Here is a 21,784-nt window from a genome sequence, read left to right on the forward strand (position 1 = left end):
TTACTTTTGGTATTTACCTACCATAATTTTTAAATATTAAACGAAGGTGCAAATTTCAGTATGTATGTTTACTGCTGCTGACTCAATGTGGCATAGTTGTCTCTTTAAACATTTAGTCTAATAAAGCTGAAATGTTCACAAATATCACTTATCAAATAACAGAATTAAGATTTAGACTATGTAATGTATGTGAAATTGTTCGCAAACTGATGTAAATAAAGGAATGGATATAATCTTGATTCCAATGCATTCATAAAATACTAATAGAATAGTTTGTTTTTTCTATATCATTATTTAGCTTTAATTTAGTTATTCCTATTAGAAATTTATATTTTCAATCTGCGATTTGTTAGGAGCTATAATAAATGATTCAAGTATACAAATTTTAACATTCTTATTTAATTTAGTATAACAAATGTGTAATATTTATTTTGAAAATGTTATTTTCATAACATTAATATTGTATTTAAATTGAAAGTCAATTGTAGTTTCGTACTTAAAAAATTAAAATATTACAATAATATATATATATATATATGTAAATATATGCCAGCGTTAAATTGTTTAATTTAGTTAAATCGTGAAAATCCTAGATTTTACTCGAAAAAGAATTTTAAGCGTTTAACTAGTCATTTCATGAATTAACAGATTTCATAAAGTAATGCTAACATATATACTAAAATTAGTTATAGAAACATAAGTATCATAAAGAAGGTTTAGTTTCGAATATAACAATATTTAAATAGAGTAATAAGATTAATAAAAAATATTATTTTAACGAATAGAAAAGCCTAGTTGTTTTGGGATAAATTGTTTCGATCAAAAATAAGTATTATTCAACAACAGCACTTGTGGCCATTTGATTTACTCCACAGGTTCCATCTCCTCTATAAACTCTATAATATCCACTTTCACCCCAACGAGGACCCCAACTATTTTTTATCACCCAATATGGTAAGTCTTTCTTGAATAACGGATATTCTGAAAAATACACATTGATTTAAATAAACATTAACTTTATTTTTGATATATGTTAAGGATGATATATTTAATACAAAATTATATAAAATAGAAATAATACTTACTACGGATTCCGTATCCTACAATAAGAACACCATGATCCAGATTATAAGGATTGCATAAGAATTTAAAAGGATGGGATATTCCACCTATATAAAACTGCATCGCATTAGCATTGATCCCAATAGATATAGGACCGTTTTCGACTAGCCACTGTGCCATTTGTGTTTCATTTGATGTAATATTAACTGCAGAAACAATTTCAACTTTAGCTTTATTTTTATTAAAATAACATTTCTCATCTATGCCTTTATATGGATAATCCATTTCTAATTCAAGTCCTCCTAAATTTTCTATAGCCCTATAAGCATTATCTGGCAATCCACCATCGCAAGCATCATCCAATTTGTCACAATCCACTAATTCTTGTTCAGATAATGAAAGTAATTTTCCATGCTTTATCGCATATTGTCCCTCTACATTACCAGTTACAGAGAAAGCCCAACATGATCCACATTGTCCCTGATCTTTCACAGGTGTTACAGCATTATAATGACGCCAATCATACTCAATGGGCAACTCAATATCAGGTATTTTTGCTTGTGGCATTGGTATATAATTTTCTAAACGTAGATCAGGGCGCAATCCTAAGTACCGTTTTTTAAATTCTTCAGATGTTAAATCGGCAAACATAGTAACTCCATATTCTCCAGTACCTTTTTCATATCTTCGTAATTTTTGTATAATTTTAAGATTTGTTTTGAATACCTCAAAGCGATATGTTTTTTCTTGTTCGGTTAAATATTTTTTATTAAAATTAACAATAAATTCTTCGAATAATCTCTCATGTTTCATACTTTCTGCCTGAGCTAACATTTTTCGACTATAACCAGCACCTTTAAGACTTCGTTTACTTCGTGCAGAATGATTGCAATTCACTTGAACGTTTGGAGAACCTTTGTCTACCCAAGGTTGCGACCATATAGTGAATAAACATTCTTTAAGATCACTTCCTTTTTGTAATTTACAATTATTTTTGGTTCCTTTAGGGCAATCGCTCACACCTAATTTTACTTTTATTTTATATAACATACCTGAAACAACTTGAGCAGTCGCTTCTGTAATTTCAACGATGATCGGTTCATTCGTACTTTCCAAATTTTGAGAAAATTTGTTTAAACCAAGATTTGCATATTCTACTATTTCAGGATCATTTACATTTTTATTAGAAGGTGCTCCAACTAATTGTCTTTTTATTCTTGTAGCAGCATCATAAATATCGGGCGAATAAGATCTTTTTATTTTATCAAAGGATAGATTTGAATCAATATTGTTTTGATCGCTTAATTGGTCATCTTTGTCGCGTATTGATTCTTCCTCAGATACTATTTCTTTTTTATTAACTGATGATTGTTGACTATCAGCATTAACATTTTTTTTAATAGGTATGTCAAAATCTTCTAAGAATTCTTGAAATTCTTTGATTTTATCTGTAAAGTGTTTTGGTTTTTCTTCATCGTTAGTTTTATTTATTAATACTTTTACAAACGAATGTTCTGTAACGAGTGATTCTTCATTTTGAGTATTAGAAGGTAAAGTATGCGTTAAATCGTCTGTTATTATACTCTTCAAGCCTTCGTAAGCATTATTTTTAGTTACTATGTATGATTCATTTAATAAGTTTTCAGCTTTATTAAAGTTATCAATACTAATTGCTGTGCAATTATTCTTTGTTATTTGGCGAGTATCGTGTTTAAATGGTTGTTCTTCAAATGTTATCAAACAGGTTTTGATTGGAACATTAGATTGTAATGTGCAATCCGATATACTTGTCAATACATTTTTTAAACAAGAAGATTCGCCAATTTTAACCCAAAGTTGATATTTTATAATGTTAGAAGAAGGTGGAACTGCACGAGTTGCTCTAACAATGTCAATTACCATATGTTTAAAATCATTAGGTAGAATCTCGTCCATTTGTTTTTCAATTTGTCTGTTAAAAGCAAGAAATCCAGGTAAATGAGTATTCAAATCGTACGGGCATCCAGGATAATAATTAGAATTAGATATTTTAACGGATATGATTTGAGGATCATTTTGATCTCCCACAGATTTAATTTCCTGATCTGATGTAGTACTTCCATTTTGTATAATTTCTTTGTTTAAATTAGCCATAGATTCCTGATTTTCATAATTTGGCTCTTTATTTTGCTCTGGTACTTCATTACTTTGAGAAGATTGAGGATACAAATATGTACATTGAATAGAATCTTTTTCTACTTGTATATTATTAAACTCATTTTGCTTAAGATTAATTGTACATGCTTCTGTGGGACAAAACTCTCCAATTTGTTTACAAACAGGATTTAAATTAAACGTTAATCTATATATAATGTGTGATAGTTCATCCTGAAAAAAAGAAAGATAAAAGTGTTTTTTTTTTTTTATAGTAGATACATATATGCATGGTAATATATAATTAATTATAAGTATAAATTATAATTAATTACAAATACAATAAACGATCAAATTTGTGTTACTTTAAAGATGTTTACTTTTTTTATCCATATAAATGGATAACAATTAATTATACTATACTTTATACAATTATTATTAGTTATATATTGTTTGAAATGTAATATCAATTAAAATAATATGATTTACCAATTTTTCAGCACTAATCAATTGTCCACCAGTATAAGTATGATGCGTTGGCGAATTTTCATTCAAAGAATGTAATGCGGTTTGTATTAACGAATCGTTTACACTTTGTAAAGGTATATTTATAGGACTAGAGAATACTAGAAAAATCAAATTACAATAAAATATGAACTTATTTAGAGAAAACCGTAAGTTCGCCATTATTCTTAAGAATTCTTAACTGCGTCGTTAGACTCCCACCCTTTGATCTCTCACCATGGACGTCTAACTCTATTTAACTCTTTCTGAGTAATAAATGGTGACTGGTGGGCAGTCACTGATTAATGGAATATTTATATCCTCGTCATGCGGTACTGAAAGCTACAAAGATAGCTGAGTTAAATAGATTTTGTTTGGAAGGATCAATATATGTGTATATATATATATATATATATTTATATACTAAGTGTTTGCTTAATTACGCAAGAATGTAATAATAATAATAATTATTATTATTATTGTTATTGTTGTTGTTTATATATATATATATATATTATTATTATTATTATTTATATTATATATATATCGACCTGAGGAGTTATTGACCACAGATAAAAAAAGGTGAAGAAATATCATTAAATGTTTTTTTGAGCGTTTTCTGAATTCAATTTCTATCTTTTTTCAAAGTAATTATAGCTTAAGTTGCAATTGTTTAATATACTATTGTAATCAAATATATGATGAACAACAGTTTCATTTTCTTAGAATTAATCTAAATATTCAAATGAGAAAAATATTCTTTTAACATTCATTAGTAATCGAGTTCAAATTATGCCGCTTTTGTCTTATTAATATCATTGGTTCATATGAATAATATATGTGTGTAATGACCAATGTGTAATCACAATATTGTAATTGTTTATTGAATACCATATTTATGATATTTTATTGTTATAATAGTTAAACTATTTAAATATATATAGAGAAAAATTGATTAGATAAAAATTGGTAAAGAATAGAATAAGTAATTTGAACTAATATTCAATAATTTTAAACATATTATAAAAAATTTGATTTTGCCGCTTTAAATTGTAGTGCAGCTTTTAGAACTACTAATACGCCATCTAGGTAGATTTTATTATAAGGTTGTTAACAATAGTGGTTAGTGATCGTCAATAATTGCAATTTGTCATCATTCTTTAGGTTAGAGGCGTTATTGAAGACAGCTAAAAAATGCCGAGTCAAGAAGTTGTTACTACGAAAGTAGTGGTCCACCCTTTAGTTTTATTGAGTGTGGTGGATCATTTTAATCGTATGGGAAAGATTGGAAATCAAAAAAGAGTAGTTGGTGTACTTCTTGGTTGCTGGAGAGCCAAAGGTGTCTTAGATGTGTCAAATAGTTTTGCAGGTTAGGGTTTTATATTGCTATAAATATACATTCAGATTTCCCAGCTCCTGTTCATGCTATTAAACTTTTATTATGACAGAATATAGATGGGGAAAAAGATATAAATAATCAATAAATTTTTAATATTTTTTTCAGTACCCTTTGATGAAGATGACAAGGATAAGAGCGTGTGGTTCCTTGACCATGATTATCTTGAAAATATGTATGGAATGTTCAAAAAAGTTAATGGTAATAGATAATATGATAGTTTTTATATTGTATTAAATTGTTTCCAATAATTATAAAAAACATATATTTCTAGCTCGAGAGAAAGTAGTAGGTTGGTATCACACGGGACCTAAACTACATCAAAATGATGTTGCTATCAATGAATTGATCAGAAGATATTGCCCAAATTCTGTATTAGTTATTATAGATGCTAAACCAAAAGATTTAGGTCTTCCTACTGAGGCATATCAAGCAATAGAGGAAGTACACGATGTAAGCTTATTTATATATAATATGAGTATAATATAATATTATATATAATATATCCCAATATATTTATTGTGTTGCTTTTTAATAGGATGGTTCGCCAACGTCTAAAACATTTGAGCACATACCTAGCGAAATTGGTGCAGAAGAAGCTGAAGAGGTCGGAGTTGAGCATTTATTACGTGACATTAAGGATACAACAGTTGGAACACTTAGTCAACGTATTACAAATCAACTTCTCGGGTTGAAAGGTCTTCATGAGCAAATAAGAGAAATAAGAGATTATTTAATACAAGTAAATCAAATTTTTGTGCACACGTTAATCTTACTCTTTTTCATTTTACAATTAACAAAAAAATATATAAACCTTTTGTTTTTCTTCTAGGTGGGTAATGGTAAATTACCAATAAATCATCAAATTGTTTATCAACTGCAAGATATATTTAATTTACTACCAGACATGACACAGAGTAGTTTTGTTGATTCATTATATGTTAAAACAAATGATCAAATGTTGGTAGTATATTTAGCAGCACTGGTAAGATCCATAGTCGCTCTTCACAACTTAATCAACAATAAATTAACTAATCGTGATGCCGAGAAGAAAGAAATGGACAAGAAAGATGCCAAGAAAGATGAGAAAAAAGAAGAAGACAAAAAAGATGAAAAAGAAAAAGGAAAAACTAAAAGTCAATGAATGAGAAATATTGTACACCTCGATAAAAAATTTAATTTGTGAATTAAAAAATTAGAACCGTCTAAGTTTAGAATAATAATAAGCTTCGCATATGTAAATAGCGATGCTTGTTTATAATATATACATAATGAATTTGTATTCTGCAACAAAAGTATCAACAGAGATTAATTATTAAATTAATACAGAACGACGAGAAGTTACCCATTTTCACGCTTTCAAAATCATCATAATCACTTACTAATTATTTCCAATTTAAATATATAGGTTCTCTTGTAAATGTCACACGTACGTTGTTATTACAGTTTTTAATGTACTACATGACGGTGTATGAAATGAAATGGTCTATGAAAAATGTGGAAATGAAGACTAATTGTAGTTGACACATAATTCATTGATACATAATTACATGTTGTTTTGTTCCAGTTGAAAATCAATAATATAAGTTAATCGGATATTACGAATTATGTGATTATACTAAAATAGAATTTTTCTATGAAATTATCTGAAATGGATTTATCAAATGGTTATAAATACTTTATAAACATCATAGAGACACTGTATTTTGTAGGAAATGCAATTTTTTACTTAAAATATTGTAGAGTCTAAATAAACAAAAATTTTTAAACAAATACGCAAAAAACAAAGAAAGATCCTACGTATGCAATGACCTATTATTATTGTTCAATATACGTACAGTCGTTTATTTGTTATTTTTGAAGTGAAAACTTCTTTAGAATCGTTGTGATTTGAAACTCGACATATATTCTTAAAAAAGATATACATTATTTTTTATTTTTTATTTTTTATTTTTTATTATAAATTTTATAAAATATATACCAATATATGAATTACTATTAAATTCCGGTTTCATACTTGTACACCTAATAAGAACTTTGCTAAATTTGTATTGTACGAACAAATTATGATTATTTAAAGTAAAGACAAACACAAATAATTAAATGCAACTTTATGCAATAAAATTTTTCTATATTTTTACATTTGTAACTACGATGCTCGAGAAAAAATAGATTTAGTACTTCAAATTAGATTATATATATATAACAAAACATAATTGAAATAATAACAAAGATCGATAAGTACTTACTTTAATGCTATTGCTATAAACTGTTCCGATAAATGGTTCTAAATTGGTATCATTGTAATGTTGAAAGTACCAATTAAAACGATTATCTTCGATTATTTTAACATTATCATATACGGTAGTCGTTTCTTTGTTGTTTGAAAATGTATTTTCAATATTTTCAATATTTCTTTGAACAGCACCAGCTATAGGATTTTCTTTATCCTGGTTTCGACTATGGTCGGTAGTTTCAGCTAAATATGGAGATGGTACTTTTGTTATAGTTGGCCTACCCAAAGTACGTAAGCCAGTTGTTGATATGGAAGAAGAAATTTGACCACCTGGTGCCAGAAAAGTTGACAAAGCTGATGCTTCTGTCTTACGATTCGCTTGCGAAGTTCCAATAATTTTATCTTTCAATTTATTTGTCGTTGTAGTCTTGGCTGTCATAGTCGTCACCATTGTTGTCGTAGAAGAAGAAGTAGATGGATAGTACGTTGTAACTATACGAATATTATCTATAAAAATGAACCATTTCCTTTCATATCTTATCGAAATGATGATAAGAAAAGAGTTAAATACATTAAAAAAAATCATTAAATGTGTAGTTTCGATAAATCTTACCAGTAGCTTCATTTTGTGGATTAATCATTGTCATAGTCGTTTCCATTTTTTGAGCTTCCATCGTCTCAGTGTTCCGAAAGATATTTTTATCTGTCATCATTTGAAAATCATTTAAATTTTCATGATTATTATTAATTGTTGTTACTATTACTTTATTAGATGGAAATGTCATTTTCCCAAAATCAGTTCTTGGTGTCGTCCAGACAATTTTACTTGCAATTTCCATTCGCGAATCATTAATCATTTTACGTTCTTTCATATTCATTATTAATTTATTGCCTCGATCGAGTTCTGCTGGAACAAATGTATCATTTCTTTTTCGTAACGTTTCGTTAGAAAGTAACGACGATTTAATACTTTTCGTCAAATTCAATGAAGAGTATGGCCTAAAAAAAAACCAAATATTCTAATTATATACTTCCATTCGAATGTGTGACATCAAATTATTATAATAACATACTCATTTTCAGTTAAATTGTTAGAAAATCTCGAAGAGCCAACGATATTTGAGATAAAAAGTTCATCTTTACTTTTTGAGCCTGTTAGAGACTTGTTAGTTCTCGAAACATTATTTTCTAATTTAGATTTGGTATCATTCGAATGTTTCAAATTACGTTCTTCTTGTATGCGAATATAATTAGTACCCTGATCTAAATTGTCTTTCGGAGTATCATTCCTTATTTGTCTTTGATCGTAAATAAAATGAGGCAAGTCAATCATAGGAACGAAACCACCTTGTCCTCGTGGTAAAGGTATAAAACCACCCCTATGAATTTCTGGCTCGGTTGGTGGAAATACTCTGTAACGTCCTCTACCAGGTCTACCTCCTGATGTTTCTTTCCTTTCTGCTTTTCTACCAGTATTACCCCAAAAATTCAAATTCAAATTAGGCAAAGGAACGCCAAAGAAAGTAAACCCTGAACTACTCGGCGAAGGTGGTATTGTAGAGGAATTTTTTTTTATTTGATTCGTTGCATTCTTCGTATTTAAATATTTCGTACTTTCCGAATTTTGTATAATTTTAACTGATTGAAAAATTGTAGCTTCGGTTGATACTATTGGAAGGGAAGTAGACACGTTCGAATGATCATTTAAATATTCGTAATAATCATTTTGATGAGAAACGGATGGTCTCGTGGTCGAGCTTTCTAAATTCATCCAGAGTGATACCGTTTCCGTAGCTCCGTTCAGTCCTACCAAAAATTCATTAAAATATGATCTGTAAATACAATTCTGATAATTATATTTGATTTTATTTGCTAACCTGAAGCAGGAGTAACGTTATTAACTATTTCAGCTTCGCAACCAGGATGAACGGGAGAAACAATTAGTCTTTCGTGTTGACAATCTTGACGAGACAATCTGATTTCTTTAAAGAGAGACCCATCGGCACATCTCGGACCTTCCGACGATGCTTGTTGTAACCATCCCCTCAACCATAACATACCGCAAGAACACGATAAAGGATTTCCATCGATATCCAAAATAGCGATATTGGATCTTAATCTTTTAAATGCATTTTCCGAAACGGACGCCATTCGATTGCTTCTCAAGCTGAGGACGCGTAATCTTGGCATTTTGTCGAAAGGTGAACCCTGTATCGCGCAAATTCTATTGTTATCCATCTAAAGAGAAAAGTAAAAGTAAAGGAATTAAAAAACCAAAAAAAAAAGAAAACAAGCAGAAAGAAAAATAATGAAAAAGGAAAAATTAAAAGATGAAGGGAACGCGTATACAAATACAAACGAATAATTAGTTTCACGGGACGCAACGGAGCAATTGCCGAGTTATTCCACGCTTCAAGGAGAGATTTCACTGTTCGCGAGAAAGTAACTATTCCCCGCTTGATGGTATTAACAAAATAGTCTCCAGCCTTTCTCGAAAAGGTTCGTTAAAGATAGATATTAACTTTTATTCTCACTTTTAATTCGACTAGCCATTCCATCGCAGCCAAGCTGTCGCTGGATACTCGAGCCAAACGATTATTACTTAGATCTAGAACTTCTAATGATTGAAGACTTTCTAAACCAGCGTATTCCAAGCTCGGCAAATGATTATTGCTCAAATTTAGAAAGAGAAGATGAGGCACGCCGATGAAAGCCTTACTGTCGATTTCTAAAATATGATTTTCTTGAAGTTCCGCACTTTGAAGTAAGGGTAATTCGGAGAATGCACCTCTTGGAATTGTCTGACAACAAAATTTATATGAATATATGTGCTTATTTAATTATTATATTTCTTCTTCGTGTATATACAGGGAAGAGAATTTCAATTTTTTATTAAAAATCTTGATATCTACTAATGCATTAAAAAACACGGTTCCATTAAAAAAAAAAAAATGATATGCCCCTTAAAGTAGTTTAAATTTGTCTTCAAAATATATTCCGATTGATATGCTCCACCCTGTATATTAATCATATAAATATTTTCTATTAATATATAATTGTTGGAATATACAATACCTGTATACGATTTTTTCCAAGTCTTATAGCTTGTAATTCAGCCAATCTTCTAATCGCATTCTTTTCGATCACCCTAAGATCATTATTTTCGAGATCGATTATAGATAATCTTGGTAAACCATCAAAAGCACCCTCTCGTAATTCCCTTATTCGATTTCTAACCAGTCTTAGTTCGAGTAAAGACGACAGACTGCTCAGTGTTTCCGGTGACAGGATGTTCAGTTTGTTGAAGCTCAAGTCGAGGATTTCGAGAGCCATTAAACCGTGCAACGATCCGGGTAACTCGGTCAAAGTGTTGTGCGACGCGTACAATTCCCGAAGGTCCCTGTAATTATCATGGCGATTACGTATTCTTCTTTATATCGAATGCTTCCACTAACTTTTCATAATAATTATTTAATCCTAGATATATTTACAGGTATAAAAAAGTATGTACGAATAAAATCATTTTATTTCGGATTAGAAAAACTATGGCCAATACTTAATATCATTTGCACAGTTACACTTTGCGTAGTATACAGTAATCTATACCATTTTATGAAAATATGCATATAAAATAGAAAATACGCGAAGCGTGTTAAATAATGAATGATAGAACGAGAAGATAATTATTAAGTAAGTATGCGAAGAGCTTTCTACGGATCAATTTTCTAATGACGTAACGAAGTAAACGCGAGTGAGAGTTCGAGTAAACGTCGAACTATCGCTCTGTTACCAATTGATGATCGTCTATTACAATATTTTTCCTAACGATCGATATACAAAATTAATTGTAGACAGTAATACGATTGTAATAATGATCGAGATCAAGTATTCTATCATCGTCATCATCGTCAAATAATTGTGTACTATTTTCTTACCTTGTATTTACGAACGTGGAATGAGGAATTTGCGCAAGATTATTTCTACTAAAATCAAGCCTTTGCAGCCTGGTGTTCTCTTGAAATATATCCGGTCTAAGAACTTCCAAACGATTTCCACGAATATTTAAATCCATTAAAGATCTCAGCGATCTAAAACTTCTACCGTGTAACGTAACCAATCGGTTGTACCTTAAATCCAAATGTTCTAATTTGGATAAACCATCGAAGGTACCATCTTCTATGACTCTAAGCGCATTGTATCCCAAGATCAATTTACGAAGATTGGCCAATTCGTTGAGAGCACCGGGTGGTATTCTTTCGATTCCGTTGGCACTGAGATCCAATTTTCTTAAGACCGGAAGTGCAAGATCTTGAGATGCGATAGATGGCAATGCAACGATTCGATTCATAGGCATATGAAGGTGTTCTATGTTTCTCGGCAAACCCGGGACAATTTCTAACATTCGATTCCAACCAACATCGAGTTCATATAAATTAGTCAAGTGTCTGAAAGTTAGAGGATGCAGGATGGATAAAGCGTTTCCAGAAACGTTCACGTGTTCCAAGGCAGGCGTATCTCTGAAAGATTCTGGTTCTATCAATCCTATAGAATTACCGCTTAGATCCAAATGTCTTAAATTAGGTAAATTCGCTAAAAGACGTGGCTCTATGTGTCGAAAATAATTTTCGGAAAGATCCAATCCCTGAAAATAACATATCGTATATCGGTAAAATGTTAAACAATGTATAAATGATTGATATTTTGAAAAAGAATCTTACTTTGAGCGCCGGCAAATTCCAAAATGGGGCTTCCAATAAATTTGACAATGAATTATTTCTAAGACGAAGTTCCCGTAGAGCTGGCATAGAAGTAAACGTTTCCCTTTGCAAGAATCCTAACCGATTGTGATCCAAATGAAATCTTTCCAAAGTAGGATGACCTCTCAATGCACCGTATGGAATTTCTTCCAATTGATTGTAACTTACATCGAGAAATTTTAATCTCGGCAAAGCTTCCAAAACCGATCGTATTTCGGCAATGTGACTGAGATCGTTATTGATAAGCCACATTTCTTCCAATCCGTTAGGAGATCTCCGAGGAACGAATTCCGGATGTATACGATGTATCAGATTGTGATTGAGATCGATAGTTTTCAATTTCGGTAAATGACGAAACGATCCGGCAAATATTTCAGTTATCAGATTACGCGACAAATAAAGACGATTCAATAGAGGGAGATCGACGAAGGAACCTTCCGCGAGCCTATTAATATGATTTCGATCGAGTCGTATCACCGAAAGCAATGGAAGATCCATGCAAGCTCGACCGACCATTCCAGCGTCGGCGATATCATTACCGACCAAAGATATTTCTTTCAATTCCGGAAGATCGATCATGGTACGAGGATGAATCCAATGAATACCGCAATCCGTAATATTGATCAATTCCAAACGCGGCAAATCGCGGAAGAGGCCAGCTTCCAATCGAACCAGACGAGGACTACCAAAAACGTGTAACTCTTCGAGATTCGGAAGTTCTTGAAAATTCCTCGGCGCTAATTCCAACAAAGCGGGTGAATTTATTTGAAGATATCTCAATTTTGAAAGCCCGGAAAATTTCGGTAATCTTTTCATAACTCGACTTTGCAGAGTTATGGCTTCGAGACCTTGAAGATTTTCAAGACTGTCGATAGGTAACGAACGTAAATCGGATTCCACGATGAAGATTTCTAACAAGGAATCGTGTAAACCTTCCAACCAACCGGACGACACTCTTTCTAATCTATTATTTCGTAACATTAAACGTAAGACTTTTAAAGTAGCGAATGCTTTTCCCGGGAGACTAGGTAAATTATTATTCTCGAGAATCAGCTCGTCTATCGGACGATCCACATAATGGCTAACCGCTTTCAATCCTTCCAGGACTTTTGCTAATTCGCTATGACTGCACCTTTCAATGGAAAAACAAAATAATCATTATTATCATTAAACGTTCAAATAAATAGAGAAAATGTTTCTTTTATCGTTATACCATATTTGGATTTCCGTGTCGCGAGTGGAACATCTGCAAGGGAGAATTCTTTCTTGCGGTGGACATCCGTACTCCGATGCGATCTGACCGTTGATATCGACGACCGAGTATAATATCAAATACCAGCCAACTATGAAGGCACTTTTAATCAATTTTAATGGTCTAATCATTTCTGGCTTATACACCACAGTTTACGACGTTAAATATCCGTCCCGTCCTGCATTTTCTGGAAGGAGCAAACAAACGATAATACGCGCGTAGACATTTTTCGAGAGATGCGTACATACACCTATGCATATATATATCGTAAGAGAGATCGTATATACGTTACGGTTACAAACAACTAAATTGATGCTCCGTACCGTAAGCGCAAAGCCTAAAAGACCGCTAGGACAATCGTTATCCGTAATAATTGCTGTCGCACGCGAGAGTTCTTTTTTACGAAGGCGTAAACCGCTTTGCACGCGCGAAACAAATGCAATTTTGGGGATGAAACTTTTTCAAATTTCAACGAGGGATCGCGTGAAATATCTTTAACAATGTGTACGTATGTATGCAAGTATAATACATAGATTTTATAACAACACAATCGGTCGGCCTGAAAAATCGGTCAAACGTGAATACCGTAGATGGAATAGTGTTTGATAAGTCATTCGAGAAAATTAACATTCGATTTCGCGAGAAGAGAGAAGCATATTCGTTTCGTTTACCAAGTTTTGCAAGAAATTTTATTGCACTATAGAAAATAATGAAGCAATGTAAACGCGATGACACGTCTATTTTTAAACGATCTCAAATAATTGAACTTTTATTTTATTTTCTTTCGAATTTTCAAACCGAATACGCGCGTACGATACGCACCCCACCCAATAATTCTGTGATTCCATTTCTAATCGAAAACCCTAATAATCTCCCCAACCTAATAGGCAAGTCGTTGATCGAACGATCGAGATTACGAGGGAAAGTGATTTGTTCTTCTTCTTCTTCTTCTTCTTCTTCCTGTACTATCTTTATTTCTCTTCGACATAGCTCTTATTTCTCTTTCTCTCTCCCTCATTATCACTCTCCCTTGCGTATATCCTTTGCCGGATAAATTTTCATTTCAATTTATCGCGATTAACCGATAAAAGGAAAGCGCGCGTTGTTGGTAATTAATGGAAAAACAAAGCAAAGTAATTTGTATAAGTACCTTTTGTTGTGTGTCGCGTATCCTTGCTATAAATATGCAAAGTAAGAAGAATAATTCGTTTGTTGTTTCCCCCGAAATAAACACTTAATATTTCTTTTGAAAAATATTACTAAACGTTGCTAAAAAATAGCGAAAGTTTAGTAAAAGTTTACTTAACGTTTTGATCGAAGAATCCGTCCTTCTTTTTTAATTTTTTGCGTATAAGACAGAAAAAAAGACAGACTGACCCGGTAAAAGCGAGTTCGAGGGAAGAACGATGACTGAGACGCGTGGGTGAAGGTAGTCGAGATACAAGAGTATTGCGAAGTACGTGTCCAGATACCGTGAAGGAACGCTTCCAGGAAATTCTCCCCTTTTTTCACGGATCTCTCCGTCAATGCGTTGATCCGTTTTCTCTAATTGAAATATTTCATATTTTCTATCGATCATTAGATTAAAACGCAACTTCATTTCAAAAATATCCACAACACTTGTGTTTTCAATTTAATTATATATTTTTTCGAAACAATACGGTACTATTTAAAATTTAGTCACACACACACACGCACACACACGCAATCGCTAAGATCCCAATATAAGATTGCCGATGACATAGAAAAGATATTTCTGGATACATAATAATGAACGTGCGACGAGTATGTTAATACAAAGTTCTTTTTTTCGCAATGCAAATTTTGACTATCGACAAAATTTGAATAGAAATTTTTTGACAATTCGATCATCTATATTAAAAGTGCACAGAAACGTATTCGTTACCATTAAAGAAAAGCACCACGTTTCAATTTTGAAAATTTGATCGAATAATCGGTCAAATTTATTACTATTGACAGGGAAGTACATCTTTTAGGTATTTCAAATAAATTTGTTCGATTTTTTTCGACAAAAATCCTGTTACCGATACGTTAGATTTAATGAATTGTTTCTTTTTAACTTACATTAAACTCGATAAACATCTCCATTTAAATTCGATAGTTTTTATTAACGTGCAAAAAATTGATCGATAACTGGTTTTTAATCGATACGATCTCGTTTGATGAGATGAAACTATTCGTTGTTTGCATGTAATGTCTTAGAAAAGTTTAAACATAGAAAAAAACGCATAATACATGCATACTGACCTTAAACGAATAACGAACAAAAAATTAATTACGCGAATATAATAATATTACTGTTTTCAAACGATTATTCCATCGTTGTTGTTTAAAAACGTTGTTGTTTAAAACCAATGATCTTGATATGATCATTTGTAAATGGATAGATATAAAATATGTACCTAATATTTATATCGTACACATTTTATTGTCCGTTTATAGGCCCTATCATCAAAATATCAGACAAAGGTGTAATTTTCGTATCGCTGAAAAACGTACACATGTTATTGTCAGTTGATATGCCCTATCGTCACGTTAATAACGGATATCCGAGAATAAATGATCAAAATGATGATCGAATATCATATAATGTTTTATATGACTTCTTAATAAGTGCGGTATTTAGGAGACTTGGTGGTCAACGATTTTCGCGATAAAGTTGCCGATAAATAAGATGATCGAAGTGAAAGAAGAACTAATATTGTTTATAATAAACATTTGAATCTTTATTAAGAATCTTATATTAGATGGTCAAAGTGAATCTCGAGTTGTTATTACTGGTCTACGGATGCAAATTTGAATATAAAATATAAATATGAAATAAAATCTCGCGTTGTAAATCAATTTCTTGTATAATCATAACGCAACACAATAGAGGATAGAAAAATTACAAACGTATACGAGAGGGAATAAGAAAGAGAGAGAAAGTCAAAAGAATACAAAAAATGATCCTCGCGCGCATATTTATCGAACAAACGAATAAAAACAAGGAGTTAACGCATATATTTTCCCAACAGGTTTTTGATATAGCAGAATATAAGATATATAATTATGCGAGAATTTCTTGCTTGTTTATCAACTTGGAATAGAAAGGAGAGAAACGAGAAAAGATTGATCATTCGAAGAGATCGGTAAAACGAGACGAGGAGAGTTCTTTTCTAATAGTCGCAAGTGACTTGTTTGTTCCGTGAGTTTGACGTGATAATATCAAACACAGCAAAACTGAAAGAGAAGATATTTTCTTTTTGCCGAAGAAAGGAAAGAAGAAAAAGTTTACGCATAAACGATAAAAGAATATGTTTGCTAGAAATTTGAAAAAATTATCCTGTTGTATTTTGAAAAATTTCACGAAGAAAAATTCAATCATTTCATCTAATAATCTTCTTCGTAACATAAGCGATACGAAACGTTCTCCAAGGATACTTATAACAGGTAAGAAGGTTTACCGATCATTTATCATCGATCTACGATTTATGAAATTATACAAGAGAAAAACTTTGAGAGATCTTCGATCGGGACATTAGATTTGATCGTATCGATAGAAAAATGAAGAGTAATTATCTTGCTTATTTACATTAGTGACGATATCTAACAGGTGGCCTTGGACAACTAGGTACAGAGTGTGCCAAGTTACTACGCAAGAATTACGGAAAAGATAATGTGATTCTTTCGGATATCATTAAGCCGACGGAGGAGAATCTGGCTAATGGACCATTCATCTTCGCAGACATACTTGATTTTAAAAATCTTCAAAAGATCGTCGTTGACTATAGGATCGATTGGCTGATACATTTTAGTGCTCTTCTTAGTGCCGTGGGTGAACAGAATGTTCCTTTGGCAGTGAGGGTCAATATCGAAGGTTGTTTAAAAACATTTCAAGATTTTTTTCTTCGACATTTTTTAGACATTTCTTTTTTAATAAATTATTTATTTTCCTTCTTGAAGTATTCCGTAATGATAGCTTATCAATGAATTATATGTACATGCATATATCGCTAACTCGCTTGGTTTGTATCTAGTCTATTATGCACGTTCTAGAAATGAAACAAAAACGGATCTTCATCGTCTACTAACGACTTGCAATTCAGTGAAATCAAATGCCGTGGTAACTAGCGAATCTGTCGTTACGTTCACGATCGTATCGTTCTGGTTACGAAAGAAAGACCACGAGAGAAAGTAAATTGGCCCCGCTTAGAATTTGATTATTTTTGTTTTTTCTTTTCATACCGCACATTTATCAATTCTAAATTCAAATAAAATATATTCGTTTTATTCTCTTTTGAATGAAATACAATTTTATACATTATGCATATACACCACAGAAATATTATCATTTTGATACCCGTCATTCCTCCTTCCATCAGTTTGTCTTTCTTAGGTGCGGACAATTATATTTCCTTGCATTTTATTTGTAGGCATGCACAATGTTATTGAATTAGCCAAGCAATACAAATTAAGGATTTTCATACCTTCAACGATTGGTGCGTTCGGGCCGGATTCACCAAGAAATCCTACACCAAACATTACGATTCAACGACCTCGCACCATTTATGGTGTTAGCAAAGTTCACGCCGAACTTTTGGGAGAATATTATCATCACAGGTTTAACTTAGATTTTCGATGTCTTAGATTTCCAGGAGTAATAAGTAGCGATCCACCTGGAGGCGGTACCACTGGTACGTATTCAACGATGATTTGAACAAAAAATAGATAAGATATATAGATATAATACATATACAAATGACACAACGAGGAGTAGTTTTCTTCAGAGAAGACGATTTCTTCCATGCGATACGTATAAAATAAAGAGATCTGTAATGATTGCCATTAGGAGCCGCAATAAGTACGTTTTTTACGAATAAGTAGAGCGTGATCTTTGGCATGATTATAAATGCGCAATGGTGCAACCAATTCTTCGATGGTTACAGTACTACCAACGATTTCTTTATCTCTACAATTGTTATTCGCATCTTTTTCTTATAAAAACTAAAATTTTAAAATATATTCAGAAAAATAATGATGATGATAATAATAATAATCAGCTTGTAACTTCTATTAAATGTGATTCATTCATTTTCATTCTCATATTACAAAATACATAAATATATTTACAGATTATGCAGTAGCTGTTTTCCACGAAGGTCTGTTAAACAAAAGATACGAGTGTTATTTAGAACCCTACACTCGATTACCGATGATGTACATCGACGATTGTCTTTCAGCTCTTTTTCAATTTTTAAACACACCTAATGAAAAGCTACAAAGGCGAGTGTATAACGTTACCGCTATGAGTTTCACGCCAGAGGAACTCTTTAGCGAAATCATCAAACACGTTCCAGATTTGCAAATTAGTTATAAACCAGATAGCCGGCAACATATCGGTTAGTAGAACCTAAGGATATCGCTTTATTGAAATTATGTATAAATACCTTTTAATCTAAATATAATAATATTTCGAGAAATTATTTTTTGACCATTATTCATTTACAATGCGAATGTGCGCATATATACGCTAATGATGCAAATGGGTTAATAACATTTCCCGAATATCATTTTATTCTCTTACCATCTGTGCATGTATAATTTCAATATTTTTAGCGGAAAATTGGCCACAAATTTTGGACGATAGCGAGGCACGAAAAGATTGGGGATGGCAACATAAATACGATCTAGACAAACTTGTAAGTGCAATGATACGAGATGTTAGTACACACTTTTTGCCAAAGTACCGTTTAAAGGAAGTCAACAGCTATGTATAATAGTATGCCGTAAATTAGCGAAAAATTTATATAAATACAAATGAAAAGGTATATAACAAAATAATGATTTCTTTATAGAACGCAAATGACATATAAAAGACTTGACACAAATAATCATAATCTAAAAAATAAAATATAATAAATAATCTTATTATTACATATGTGTTTCAGTATAAATAGATATTACTTCTTACCTCGATGAACTTAATCCGCTAAGTCTATATCCATTAATTCTGCAATTTCATCATCATTTAATAACTTTTCAATATTTAATGGATTCATTTTTTTAATGCTGCTCAAAGGAGTTGTATGTATCTTTTCTATTCTCCTAGATGGTGTAGAAAATTGCTCGCTGACTCTAGAAGGTGTAAGATTACCTGCCTCGCTTCTTCGCGGAGTACCCGTCAACCTTTCCGATCTTATATTTGTTAACTGCATTGAACTATCCGCGCTATCGACTACGCAATCAAAATATTACCTTCCATTATTTCTACGATTTCTATTGAGAAATTTTTGAAAGATCATAAAATCTTCATTTACCTGTAGTTTCGTTAGCTTTATTTGCTACTTTACGACTTTCTGCAAAGTATCCATTTGGGTGGACAATCGGTTGTTCTGGTAATTGCTTATGTAATGATTGAAAATGTCTTGTACACGCCAACGAATAATGTCCCTCTTTTGCTAATTCGGCTATCTCTTTTATATCTGTATTAATAACTTTTTATTAATTTAACATCTTTAAATATTTTTTTTTTCAGAATTCTATAAATAAATAAGTAAATAAATAATACCTGAATCAAGGATGCCATGAGTAGATAATTTTTGCTTTAATGAATTCTGATCCATATGTCTAAATGGGCAACCATGATATTCTCCAGGACCAACAGAATTACTTATAATTTTATTACAACCAAGAGGTGTATAATTTGTTTGTTTTCCCTCTTTACCATATATGTGCCTGATACTGTACGCATATTGCTTTTCAAATTTATCTGAATCTATTTTTTGGGAAAAAGCTTCCCTCCAAAATTGTAATGCATCTTCTAAAGAAACACCTATTCCTTTAAGAAATAAACCATATTGAATACGTCCAGAATTCTTTAAGTGGTGATTAACACGTAATGCTTCGTGAAGAGATCTCATACATAATGGATAAGATGTTTTTGATAACTATAATGAGTAAATCAAATATTAAATAAAATAATAAAATCCAAAAAATTTGAATATACGTATATTCATTGTTAATATATTTTCAATTACTTACTTTCTCTAGTTTTTCAATTGGAGTATTTGTGGTTGACCAAACTACTCGAGCCATTCCAGAGAATGTGCCAGGTAGGCCATTAATAAAACTTATCAATCTTTCATCGTCAGAGGCATTTAAAAGATTCATTTTTGCATCCTAAATGATCAAGAAATAGACAAAGATAATGAATACAATTAATGTTAAAATTTGGAAAGTTAAGAAAAAGTCATACTTCTATTCCTGTGATTAGTTTTTGCCTAAAGTATGAAATACACAATGAAATCAGATCATTTCGTGGTACATATGCCATTCCATCTTCGAGATATACTTTACGCGTTCTAACAAGATCAATTACTTTCTGAAATGGTACTTTATAAAAATCTACTGTATCTATATTTGTAATTTTGAAGGTAGACATTTGAAGCTCTTCTCGAATTTTTTCTTTTTCTTCATAGGATATCTATATAAAAAACCTTAGCATATTATTTGTATATTATGTATATATAAATAAATAAATATGAAAATATTTATACTGTTGACAGCATTGACAATGTTTGAAAAAATAAACGTACGTGTTTGCAGTTGAGCTTATGTATAGTTAAAAACTGATCAACGCCTTCTTTATCCAAAGATGAAAATCTCATTTTGAATAATTCTACCTCTTGATTCATGAACCATTTTGCTTGATCTTTGTCTTTGCAATACGCTAGACTCAGAATATGATGCGATATATTATCCTTTTTTCTGGCTTGAAGATCGAATTCTGCATCGGACTTACAACCAGTTCCACAAATTAGATTTGCATAATATTTAAGACCATCCTTTTTCAAACTATCTCTCAAACTATCTCTACGTGCTTCTATTGTCTTAAGATCAGTTCGTAGGGAAATATTTTCAACCATACGAAGAACTAAAATGATGCGTATATTTAAATATTGATTTATTAAATGAATATCTTTAAAGAAATAATAAAATGTACCTTTTAATCTATCAAGAGCTAACTCTTGAAATTCAATTAAGGATATTTCACCTTCGGGTGGAACATCATATACTTGCAAATCATGTGGATAAAGTGTCTTCAAAGTTTTTATTTCATTTGTAACGGTACAATGTTTAAAAGCAAAATCCATTTTCTGTATTAATTATTAATAATTAATAATAATACTAACAATAATAATAATAATAATAATAATGTATTATATATTTAAGCAGCTTAGATGTACCTACTTAAACTTATTCTTAACGATAACAAATGATCATTAACCTTTCATTGTACCTATCAATATAAAATAGATACTGGCGTACTTACCAAATGTTAATATTAATTCATAAACGTGTATAGCTTTAAGTGTATAAAAATAAATATTCTTATATATTCTTTCACTTTTTTCAACAGAAACCTATTTTTGTTGTATAAA

At 31.3% G+C, this 21,784-nt stretch overlaps 5 protein-coding genes across 7 annotated transcripts; 2 read left to right on the plus strand and 3 right to left on the minus strand.

The window, feature by feature from the left end:
* Positions 1 to 425: 425 nt before the first annotated feature.
* LOC122521166 lies at positions 426 to 4,081 on the minus strand. The gene is made up of 3 exons (XM_043641662.1): positions 3,685 to 4,081; positions 1,086 to 3,429; positions 426 to 981 (listed from the first exon to the last, which is right to left on the minus strand). The coding sequence occupies exons 1-3, from the start codon at positions 3,880 to 3,882 to the stop codon at positions 833 to 835; spliced, it is 2,691 nt and encodes an 896-aa protein (XP_043497597.1). The 5' UTR covers positions 3,883 to 4,081; the 3' UTR covers positions 426 to 832.
* A 734-nt stretch (positions 4,082 to 4,815) lies between these two features.
* Positions 4,816 to 6,239, plus strand: LOC122521172 (26S proteasome non-ATPase regulatory subunit 7). Its single transcript, XM_043641672.1, has 5 exons — positions 4,816 to 5,068; positions 5,204 to 5,296; positions 5,370 to 5,548; positions 5,634 to 5,837; positions 5,928 to 6,239. The coding sequence occupies exons 1-5, from the start codon at positions 4,894 to 4,896 to the stop codon at positions 6,237 to 6,239; spliced, it is 963 nt and encodes a 320-aa protein (XP_043497607.1). The 5' UTR covers positions 4,816 to 4,893.
* A 1,023-nt stretch (positions 6,240 to 7,262) lies between these two features.
* Positions 7,263 to 19,353, minus strand: LOC122521165 (protein artichoke-like). The gene is made up of 10 exons (XM_043641661.1): positions 19,315 to 19,353; positions 13,302 to 13,527; positions 12,050 to 13,220; positions 11,267 to 11,973; positions 10,407 to 10,731; positions 9,866 to 10,132; positions 9,209 to 9,569; positions 8,405 to 9,137; positions 7,945 to 8,330; positions 7,263 to 7,838 (listed from the first exon to the last, which is right to left on the minus strand). The coding sequence occupies exons 2-10, from the start codon at positions 13,469 to 13,471 to the stop codon at positions 7,288 to 7,290; spliced, it is 4,671 nt and encodes a 1,556-aa protein (XP_043497596.1). The 5' UTR covers positions 13,472 to 13,527; positions 19,315 to 19,353; the 3' UTR covers positions 7,263 to 7,287.
* On the plus strand, positions 15,809 to 19,938 carry LOC122521169 (L-threonine 3-dehydrogenase, mitochondrial). Of its 3 annotated transcripts, none has more exons than XM_043641668.1 (6): positions 15,809 to 16,793; positions 16,957 to 17,220; positions 17,777 to 18,037; positions 18,476 to 18,742; positions 18,960 to 19,168; positions 19,879 to 19,938. In XM_043641668.1, the coding sequence occupies exons 1-5, from the start codon at positions 16,658 to 16,660 to the stop codon at positions 19,118 to 19,120; spliced, it is 1,089 nt and encodes a 362-aa protein (XP_043497603.1). In that variant the 5' UTR covers positions 15,809 to 16,657; the 3' UTR covers positions 19,121 to 19,168; positions 19,879 to 19,938. The 3 variants fall into 3 exon arrangements, with proteins under 3 accessions (XP_043497603.1, XP_043497602.1, XP_043497601.1); XM_043641667.1 differs by lacking the exon at positions 19,879 to 19,938 and adding an exon at positions 19,292 to 19,359; XM_043641666.1 differs by lacking the exon at positions 19,879 to 19,938 and having other exon boundaries at positions 18,960 to 19,244.
* A 156-nt stretch (positions 19,939 to 20,094) lies between these two features.
* On the minus strand, positions 20,095 to 21,703 carry LOC122521173 (DNA primase large subunit-like). Its single transcript, XM_043641673.1, has 6 exons — positions 21,676 to 21,703; positions 21,346 to 21,499; positions 20,939 to 21,276; positions 20,599 to 20,826; positions 20,385 to 20,522; positions 20,095 to 20,181 (listed from the first exon to the last, which is right to left on the minus strand). The coding sequence occupies exons 2-6, from the start codon at positions 21,494 to 21,496 to the stop codon at positions 20,176 to 20,178; spliced, it is 861 nt and encodes a 286-aa protein (XP_043497608.1). The 5' UTR covers positions 21,497 to 21,499; positions 21,676 to 21,703; the 3' UTR covers positions 20,095 to 20,175.
* Between the last annotated feature and the right edge of the window lie 81 nt (positions 21,704 to 21,784).

The sequence above is a fragment of the Polistes fuscatus genome, unplaced genomic scaffold (assembly GCF_010416935.1).
Source record: "Polistes fuscatus isolate 324 unplaced genomic scaffold, CU_Pfus_HIC Scaffold4, whole genome shotgun sequence".
Taxonomy (NCBI): domain Eukaryota; kingdom Metazoa; phylum Arthropoda; class Insecta; order Hymenoptera; family Vespidae; genus Polistes; species Polistes fuscatus.